Source organism: Pongo abelii, chromosome 23 (genome assembly GCF_028885655.2).
Source record: "Pongo abelii isolate AG06213 chromosome 23, NHGRI_mPonAbe1-v2.0_pri, whole genome shotgun sequence".
Classification (NCBI taxonomy): Eukaryota; Metazoa; Chordata; class Mammalia; order Primates; family Hominidae; genus Pongo; species Pongo abelii.
In genome coordinates this window covers 36697288-36707351 of record NC_085929.1, presented here as the reverse complement: position 1 = coordinate 36707351, position 10064 = coordinate 36697288, and the positions used below count along the sequence as shown (strand labels likewise).

The window sequence follows — 10064 nt, the reverse complement described above, 5'->3', positions numbered from 1 at the left end:
CTGAGCGCGGTGGCTCACTCCTGTAATCCCAGCACTTTGGGAGGCTGAGGCAGGTGGATCACCTGAGATTAGGAGTTCGAGATCAGCCTGGACAACATGGCGAAACCCCGTCTCTACTAAAAATACAAAAATTAGCCTGGCATGGTGGCACATGCCTGTAATCCCAGCTACTCAGGAGTCTGAGGCAGGAGAATCGCTTGAACCCAGGAGGCAGAGGTTGTAGTGAGCTGAGATCATGCCACTGCACTCCAGCCTGGGTGACAGAGCTAGACTCTGTCTCAAAAAAAAAAAAAAAGGCGATTAGGCCACGGACAAGCAGAAGGAACACAATGTGGAGATACAGGGAGAGACAGTCATCTACAAGTCAAGGAGAGAGGCCTTGGGAACCAGCCCTTGATTTCAGACTTCAGCCTCTAGAACTGTGAGAAAATAAATCTCTGTTACTTAAGCCCCCTAGTCTGTGGTACTTTGTTATGGGAGCCCTAGCAATGTAATCTACATGCTCTCCTTACCTTCAGTGACTCTGGGCCCTGGGCCCTGTGCCTGACACCCTCATTAGCTATGTGCAAAGAGTATGGTCTTTGGGCCTCATTTGAATGCCTTCTTTTCTTGGTGGGTTTGTTTTTGTTTTTGTTTTTGTTTTAAACAGGGCCTTGCTCTGTCACCCAGGCTGGAGTGCTGTGGCATGATCATGGCTCACTGCAGCCTCAACCTTCGGGGCTCGAGTGATCCTCCTGCCTCAACCTCCCTAGTAGCTGGGACTTCAGGTATGCACCACGATGTCTGGATAATTTATTTTTAAATTTTCTGTAAAGACACAGTCTCGAAGTCCTGGGCTCAAATGACCCTCCTGCCTCGGCCTCCCGAAGTGCTGGGATTACAGGCGTGAGCCACCATGCCTGGCCAAATGCCCCTCTCCTCTTAACTGTTCGTAGGTGACCTCAGACAAAGCAACCTCCTCTCTCTGCCATGAGGAGACAGCACGGCCTCCCTGGACCACAGGGAGATAGAGTAAGATAAAGGCATGTGGCTGTTTCTCGCCAAGCGTGGTGGTCGGTCAGCCATAGCTGGGAATGGCCTGGAGCCCTCTGCTCAGATCTGGCGCTCCTTCCTTGAGCCAGCCCCTAAACTTCCCAGAGCTTCGAGCTCCTCACTGAAGTGAGCTGAGGTGTCTCTGCCCAGCGGCTTCTCTCGCCTGGCTGTTGCAGGATGAGATTGGTGGCTGGGTGCTGTGGCTCACACTTGTAATCCCAGCGCTTTGGGAGGCCAAGGCAGGAGGAACATTTGAACCCAGGAGTTTGTTATCAGCCTGGGCAACATAGTGACACCCCGTCTCTACAAAAAATAAAAAACTTAGCTGGGCATGGTGACGCATGCCTGTGGTCTCAGCTACTCAGGAGACTGAGGCGGGGAGCCTTGCTTCAGCTTAGGAGCTGGAGGCCACAGTGAGCTACCTATGATGGCGCCACTGCACTCCAGCCTGGGTGACAGAGCAAGATCCTGCATTTAAAAAAAGAGAAAAAAAGATGAGATCAGGGATGTGAAATGGAGAAGGATCCCCTCTTGGCATGGCCCCAGGAAGCAGCATTGTGGGGGTGGGCACAGAGATGAGGACTTCAGCGGAAGCGACATTCTCAGGATGAGAATCCAGAACTGGCCCCTGGGGGTGGTGAGGGGGAGGTATGGGGCCTGGTGTGGTGAGTCCCAGCCTGGGTGCCCGGGAGTGGGTAGGGGCTGAAGAGCAGCCTCCTGGGCGTGGGGTCGCCTATTTTTGCCTACTACGTGATCCTCAGACCTGGGAGTGGCTGGTGCAGCATGGAGCCAAATAAAGGTTTGTCGAATGAATAAATGAGTGATGGGGAGAATGGGTGGCAACAGCCTTGGTGGCCACACTGGGCATCGGGAGCAGGCATGGACAGGGTTGCATCCAACCTCCTCCTTTCTGGCTGCCCCAGCTCTCCTTGCTCAGGTGCCCCAGATCCCATGCTCCCTCCAGCTGGAGCAGCTCAGACCTCCCTGGCAGCCTCCAGGAGTCCCACCCTGACTCCCCAGACTCCTGAGGGCCTCCTCCCACCCAGGCTTCTTAGGGTGCAGGCCAAGGACCCTCCTCTGGGCCTGGGAGATGTGCTGACCAGGCAGGGTCTATAGGCCTGGGCCAGCATCTTGGCCTCCCTGTCTGCCTTCACCCGGGCCTCAGTTTACCCCACAGTAAAGTAGCAGGTTGAATAGGGTGGCACTGTTCCCAGGGCCCTTTCGCAGAGGACCAACCTAAGATCGCTATCTTTCAGAGAAAGTGAAACCTGGTCCCCAACTGTCAAGGCGGCAACTCCCCTTCCCCGGCTTCCCCTCTGAGCTCACAGCTTCCCCATCTCCTCCTTCCCCCATCCCGCCCCCTCGAGAGCCAATACTTGGAATCAGACCTTCATCTTTGCTTTTTCCTTCAGAGGTCTTTTCCTTTTACGTCCATGATGGAAGCAACCCTGTGAGGTGGGCTGGGAAAGGCTTTTCTCCTCCTCATTTTATAGTTGTGGGTCTCTGAGGCCCAGAGAGGTTAAGTGACTTGCCTCAGGTCACACAGCACCTCAGCAGGCTTGAACCCTGGCCTCCTGTTTCTCTTGCTCCAAGTGTCCAGTTCTCCCCAGTGGAGCCTGTCTACAGAGACAAGGCCTGGCTTTGGGGAGTGGGCCTGGCAGAGGGTGCACGATGGGGGAAAGGAGACCGTCGGGAGCTGGGCTGGAGGATGCTGGTCCTGGGGCCTGAACCACAATCTCGGGGCTGCCAGCCTGCATCTGGCTCTGTGCCCAGAGCCCGGTGGTTTCCGCTCACAGATGTCCCAACAGCCCCGGCGAGAGGGCAGGAAGGGCACTCAAGAAGGAAGACGTCTCGCTCCCCTCAGCCCCCAACCACCATGTCCTGCGAGGCCAATGGCTCCTGGGCCGAGACTGGCCTGGGGCCTCCAGAGGCCCAGCTCGAAGTCCCTCCTGCCCATCCCTGGCCCAGTTCCCCGAAGATGGCATGGACCCTTTTCCTCCCCACTCACCCCAGGAAGGCTGAGGCTGCGGTTTACATCATCCTTGGGCGTAGGGCTGACCTCGAAGAACGAATTCGAAGAAAACAGGAGGAGGAGCGGGCATACACCGCGCCCTGCGCCCATTGGCCGCCCGTGGAAATTTTGGTTTTTGGGGTCATGTTCCCAGAAGGCCTGCCCTCCCCCCTCCCCATCCCCACCCACCTCATGAGGTGTTGGCCAATCGCCCCAGCGGGCATAAAGTGGCTGCCAGCCTGCAGGGCTCCCAGCCGAGAGGTGTCACCCCCAGCGGGCGCGGGCCAGAGCACGGGCACCCAGCATGGGGGTACTGCTCACACAGAGGACGCTGCTCAGTAAGTACTTCCTTCCTCCCCGCCAGAACCCGCCTGCTGGGTCTGTCCACGGGTGCCGGTGGGGAGCAGAGGCACCCTCTGCCCTCTGGGACCTGGGGAGGCCGGGCGCCAGGCAGAAGGATGCTGAGAAGGGGAGAGAGCCAGGAGGTCAGGCAGAGAGAGCAGTCCACTGAGAACCTGGCATCTCCACAGGTAGAGAAGGGGCATCCCTGGAAGGCTTCCAGGGGTAGGTGATGTCAAGATGTAGAGGCAACTCTGGGAACCAGGGGGTGAGAGAATAGGATGGGCGAAGAGGCTGGGCAGGAGAGGGAGGCTCAGAAGCTGGGCAGGGAAGTGGTGTGAGGTGTGGAGGGGTTGTGGGGCCTCCAGCTTGCCCAGGATGCATAGAAAGTCAGCCGGGCCTGGGGGCCCCAGAGCCCACACAATCACACAGCATGCACAGCCACACCCACATGGCCACATGCGCACACAGCCATATGACGTCATCCACAACCCTGGATCTCACCAGCCCAGGAACCCCCACATGCAGACCAGAGTCCCCACGGTGAACGGAACAGGTCTCCCTCACGCCGCACACAGACCCAGATGCACAGCCACACAGAAACCCCAGTCCCACGTGCGCTGCCACAGGCACAGGCCCCTGCCAGAGCCCGGCAGCAGATACCTGGGGAGGCGGAGAGGGTGCCCTGGGGTCGCTAAGCCTGGGTGTCTGGCCCCTCGGCCCTCCCCAACAGCCAGTCTTCCCCAAAGGGCCGGATGGTTCTTAGGACGGGAACGATGGTGTCACTGCCTTCCGGGCCATTGCGCCACAGGCCCCTTCCGACCACGTGGCTGCCGGTGCCCCGTTGGGGGTGGTGGTAAGCGGTAACTGTACCCGCCCCCAACACCTTCTGACAGGCTCACAGCATCCCTGGTGGGCCTGACAGAACAGCCACTTATGGAGAGAAGAGGCAGGCATGAGAGGTCAGGGGAGAGCCCTGGCCTTGTGTGACCTGAGCAGGACCTTCTCCTGAGACGTGGTTTACCTGTCAGGAAAGTGGGGACATGGACTGGAAGGTCTTCCACATCTGTTCCAGGCTGCGCCTCTGGTTGAAAAGGCAGCCTCTCCTGGTTCCAGACAGAGCTGAGGGCACAAGCTGCTCCCGGGCTGCCTGCCCTGAAGCCCTCTCAGGCCCTCTACCTGGATGGCCAGAGCAGCTGACAAGGCAGGTCCTAGGGCAGTGGCCAGTCTTTAGCCCAGTGGTCTTGCAGGGAGCCAGTCCCACCTTGCAGAGAGTCAGCTCCCGAGGTTAGAACCGTGCTGTAGGCAGGATTGGGATCCAGCTGGGCACTGCAGCCTTTGCTCAAAGACCTACTTGGTAAATTGCAGCCACTGTCTCAGTCCCTCCCACTGTGTCAGGCCCTGGGCAGTGACTTACTGGGGAGATGATGGTGGCCTTGGTGGGCACACCTGTGCACACAGCGTGCCACACAGTGCCCAGCCCCCGCCCTCCACTACACAAAGTCTGGGATGAAGGAAGCACCTTTCAAGGCCCTCTTGAACCCCCTCCCCGAGGCTCCCATCTGTAGCTTTCCTTGCCAAGTCAGGTGACACCCCTCTTCTCTGCCCTAGGTCTGGTCCTTGCACTCCTGTTTCCAAGCATGGCGAGCATGGCGGCTATAGGCAGCTGCTCGAAAGAGTACCACGTGCTCCTTGGCCAGCTCCAGAAGCAGACAGATCTCATGCAGGACACCAGCAGACTCCTGGACCCCTATGTAAGCACCTGGGCCCTTGTGGCGTCTGAGTCTCAGAGAACTATGGGGTTAGGAAGGGAGTGAGAAGCAGGGAGGACAGGCCCAGCCCCACTCCATATGGCCAGGTGGGGGAACTGAGTCGCTGTGTTATTCCAGCCTTAACCCTGAGGAGCTAAGGCTGGCCCTCCAGCTTCCCTAGCTCTGTGGTCCCGGGGTGGGACTCCAGACACCATCACCGCGCTCATCTGCTTACTCAGTGTGTTTCCTGCACACCTGCCAGGCTCTGGTCTAGGCACTGGGATGTAGCAGTGAGCAAGACAGAGTCCAGCCCTCTTGAAGCTCCTCATTCCCCACGGGCATCCCACCAGACCCCCAACATCACTCCGACCTTGCCTGCAGTAATCTTGGGGTCCTCTTCCCTTTCGGGCCTCAGTTTCCGGATCCATCCAGTGGGAGATTGGATAGGGGTGCATGAGGTCTAGCATTTCAAGGCTGACTTGTCTGTGAGTGTGGTCCGGATCCTCAGCATTCACCCTGTGATCCTCCTCTTTCCCCCCAGATACGTATCCAAGGCCTGGATGTTCCTAAACTGAGAGAGCACTGCAGGGAGCGCCCCGGGGCCTTCCCCAGCGAGGAGACCCTGAGGGGGCTGGGCAGGCGGGGCTTCCTGCAGACCCTCAATGCCACACTGGGCTGCGTCCTGCACAGACTGGCCGACTTAGAGCAGCGCCTCCCCAAGGCCCAGGATTTGGAGAGGTCTGGGCTGAACATCGAGGACTTGGAGAAGCTGCAGATGGCGAGGCCGAACGTCCTCGGGCTCAGGAACAACATCTACTGCATGGCCCAGCTGCTGGACAACTCAGACACGGCTGAGCCCACGAAGGCTGGCTGGGGGGCCTCTCAGCCGCCCACCCCCACCCCTGCCTCGGATGCTTTTCAGCGCAAGCTGGAGGGCTGCAGATTCCTGCGTGGCTACCATCGCTTCATGCACTCAGTGGGGCGGGTCTTCAGCAAGTGGGGGGAGAGCCCAAACCGGAGCCGGAGACACAGCCCCCACCAGGCCCTGAGGAAGGGGGTGCGCAGGACCAGACCCTCCAGGAAAGGCAAGAGACTCATGCCCAGGGGACAGCTTCCCCGGTAGCCTCGGGAGCACCCCTTGCTGGTGAAGGATGCGGCAGGTGCTCTGTGGATGAGAGGAACCATCCCAGGATGACACCTCCCGGGTCCCCAAACCTGTTCCCCTCTGCGACTAGCCACTGAGAAGTGCACTTTAAGAGGTGGGAGCTGGGCAGACCCCTCTACCTCCTCCAGGCTGGGGGACAGAGTCAGGCTGTTGCGCCCCGGCTCAGCCCCAAGTTCCCCAGGCCCAGCGGGGTGGCCGGGCGGGCCACGCGGGGCCAACTTTCCATTGATTCAGGGGTCTGATGACACAGGCTGACTCATGGCCGGGCTGACTGCCCCCCTGCCTTGCTCCCCGAGGCCTGCCAGTCCTTCCCTCTCATGACTTGCAGGGCCGTTGCCCCCAGACTTCCTCCTTTCCGTGGTTCTGAAGGGGAGGTCACAGCCTGAGCTGGCCTCCTATGCCTCATCATGTCCCAAACCAGACACCTGGATGTCTGGGTGACCTCACTTTAGGCAGCTGTAACAGCGGCAGGGTGTCCCAGGAGCCCTGATCCGGGGGTCCAGGGAATGGAGCTCAGGTCCCAGGCCAGCCCCAAAGTCACCATGTGGCCTGGGGCAGGTCACTTTACCTCTCTGGACCTGTTTTTTCTTTGTGAAGCTAGGGAGTTAGAGGCTGTACAAGGCCCCTACTGCCTGTCGGTTGCTTGGATTCCCTGACGTAAGGTGGATATTAAAATCTGTAAATCAGGACATGTGGTGCAAATGGCGCTGGGAGGTGTACACGGAGGTCTCTGTAAAAGCAGACCCACCTCCCAGCGCCAGGAAGCCCCAGTCTCGGGTCCTCGCTGCTGGATGCTCCCCCTGGTGGTGGATCCTGGAATTTTCTCACGCAGGAGCCATTGCCCTCCTAGAGGGGGTCTCAGAAGCTGCGAGGCCAATTCCTTGGAGGGACATGACTAATTTATCGATTTTTATCAATTTTTATCAGTTTTATATTTATAAGGCTTATTTATGATGTATATTTAATGTTAATATTGTGCAAACTTATATTTAAAACTTGCCTGGTTTCTAAACCCTCTGTGTCTCTGGGTTGTCTTGGAAAGGATTTGGGGTGGTGGAAGAGCAGCCTCTTAGAGAGGGGAGGGACCTTGGTGGCAAGGCCAAAAGCGTGCACACTCTGGGGATGGGCTGGAGGTCCTTGCTCTGCCCAGGAAGGGAAGTCACATGCCCCAGCCACCGGGGGCTGTGACTGCGGTGGGGTGGGGTGTCAAACTCAGATGAGGCATTGGTTGTGGCCAAATGGGGCTCCCTGGACACATTGAGGATGAGGGGTGTCAAGACGTGGCAGCAAGAGGGGAGGAAAAAGGGTTTGAGTGTGTGGGCTGCTTCTGGGCCCCCATGGGTATGTGGCTGAGGTCTGCGTGCTGATGGACGTTGCATGCTGATGTGTGTTATATACCAATGTGTGTTGCATGTATATTTCTCTTACCTCATTTTGAAGTCCGGATGTCAGTGTCCTAATGGAGGCTTATGTCTGTATCTGTATTTATGAGTGCTTGTAGGCATGGATATCTGGGTGCGCCTCTGCATGCATGTCTGTGCGTGTGCAAGCTTAGGTATGTGCCAGCGTGTCCTCTCATATGCGTGTATGTTCCTGGATCACCCTGGGGGGACACGGGCACATCTGGTGCCTGGAACATGGAAGGTGCTCTAGGCATCTGTGGAATGAATCAAAGAGTGAGTTCACAGTTACACCCCTGCCACCAGCATCCTGCCTGATGTGGAGTGAGCATGCAGCAGACATGAGGAATAGCTGTGTGCAGAGGAATGAAGAGACCTGGCTGGGCTTGAAATCCTGTCTCAGCCCCGTTCCATCTCTCTGGGTGACCTTGGGAAAATTCCTTCACGTCTCTGAGCCTTTGTTTCCTCATCTGTGGAATGAACAAAAGAATAACAGATCCTGCCTCAGACAAGGCCAGTGACCTGGTTTGTGCTTAAAACTGCTTCCTGAAGAGCCCAAGGGGTTAGGGTTTCCATCTGACTCGCAGAAAACTGGGCTCCCCCCGAATGCCCAGGTGAGCACACATAGGCCAAAAACATGCTGAGGCAAGGGCTCCCAGAGGCAGGTGAGCTTGACTTGGATCGGTTCCTGGCTACCCCCACTTCCTGAAATGGCAAATAGAGCTGGGGATGGGATGGGAACAGGAGGACTTGACATCAGCGTGGAGGAGAACCAGTGCAGAACTCCATGCAATAGACATGATACATTTCACAGATGAGAAGACTGAGGCTCAGAGAGTCTGAGTGGCCTGCCCACATCCTCAGACCAAATTAACTGGGGATAGGCACAGTTTGAATTCAGGGCCGTGGGACTCCCAGGCGGGTGCATCTTCCTGGTGCCCCTCTTTCTCTGTAACTTGGCTGACAATTTCATGAGTTCCTGAAGGCAGAGAACTCCAGGGCAAGGGGCAGACAGACAATAGACAGGCACAAGGACCAACAGGAGCATCTGTGATTGCAGGATGAGCTCAGCAAAAATAAGGCAGGGTGATGTAACAGCAGCGGGAGAGCCAGGCGCTGTGAGTGGTCAGAGTGGCATCTGGAGAGGTGATGTCCACACTGTGGTCTGAGTGACGTGCAGATGGGGAGGCGGGAAGAGCTAGGGCAAAGGCTCTGAGCATTCAGGGATCAGAGTATCATGAGTGAGGGCATCAGGATTTACCCAAAGGCCCAGAGAGGGGAAGCATCTTGCTTAGGGTCACAGAGCAAAGTAGTGCAGGGCTGAGGCTAGAACTCCAGGCCCTTAACTCCCAACCAGCAGTCTTCCTGGGAAGCTCCCTGACATGTTCCAGCCTATTTACCAAGTACCTAGCAAGAGCCTCCCGCGGCCCCCACTGGGCTCCCCCTTGCCCTCAGGGGTCCTACCATAACGGCCATCTTTTGGCTCCCAAAATGCCTGGGGCTCCTTCCTACCACAGGGTTTCTTCCTATGCTGTTCCCCCCGCCTGGAATGCTGTTCCCCATCCTGTTTGTCGAGTTAGCTCCTTCCTTGTCAGATCTCAGCTAGAGGATGCATCCTTAGCAATTCTTCCTCACCTGTCCAGAGTCTGGGTCCAGGAACTTGGTTGTGCCGTCCCTTCCAGCAGCACGCACTCTGTGTGGTGTTCACATTCCCAACTGCGTCTCCTATTAGCATGGAGGACGGAGACCGAGTCTGCTTTGCTTGACGCTGTCTCTGCATCCGCATGGTGCCTGGCACACAGTAGGCGCTCAAGGAAGAGCAGGGCAGGTGGGGCCCCGCCTCCCAGCCCCAAGGAGAAGACAGAGGCAAATGTGTTGCTGGGGGAAGCAGAGGCACCGAGGCGTGCACCAGGGAGCCCATCCTAGACAGGTGCCACCCCCACGCCCGGCCTGCCCTGGCTCCAGGCCCCGCCAACAGCAGAGTGGGGGCCCTCACTTGTGTCTCCCTGCCCCAGCTGGGGGAAGGGGGTTTCCTCCACCTCAGCTGCTGGGAAGCTGTGGGTGGGAGGTGGCAGACACCAAAAGCCAGGCACATTCTGGTTCCCAGAGTGGAAGGGGAGCAGGCGCTGCAGCTGACGCTGGGGTTGCCCTCCAGGAGGGCAGAGGTTGGCCTGTGGAGGAAAAGCTGGGAAGCCCAGCATGGCTGCCCGACCCCTGGCCGTCCCCCACCTCTCACTGCCCAGGAGAGGTGTCTGAGGCTGACTTTGAACTAGAGCACACCCACCCCACAGGAAACAGATGGGGGAGCTTGAGTCTGGGAGGGGGTCTCAAGTACACTGTCTATGAGGACTTGTCACCCCCGTAAC

At 57.9% G+C, this 10064-nt stretch overlaps 1 protein-coding gene across 1 annotated transcript; it reads left to right on the top strand.

Annotated features, from left to right (window-relative positions):
- Positions 1–287: 287 nt before the first annotated feature.
- On the top strand, positions 288–7310 carry OSM (oncostatin M). The gene is made up of 3 exons (XM_002831000.6): positions 288–3381; positions 4994–5136; positions 5675–7310. The coding sequence occupies exons 1-3, from the start codon at positions 3348–3350 to the stop codon at positions 6254–6256; spliced, it is 759 nt and encodes a 252-aa protein (XP_002831046.1). The 5' UTR covers positions 288–3347; the 3' UTR covers positions 6257–7310.
- Positions 7311–10064: the final 2754 nt, after the last annotated feature.

Coding starts and splice junctions, on each gene's coding strand:
- OSM (XM_002831000.6), top strand. CDS start 3,348: ATGGGGGTACTGCTCACACAGAGGACGCTGCTCA. Junction 3,382..4,993: donor CACACAGAGGACGCTGCTCA/GTAAGTACTTCC, acceptor TCTCTGCCCTAG/GTCTGGTCCTTGCACTCCTG. Junction 5,137..5,674: donor GCAGACTCCTGGACCCCTAT/GTAAGCACCTGG, acceptor CTTTCCCCCCAG/ATACGTATCCAAGGCCTGGA.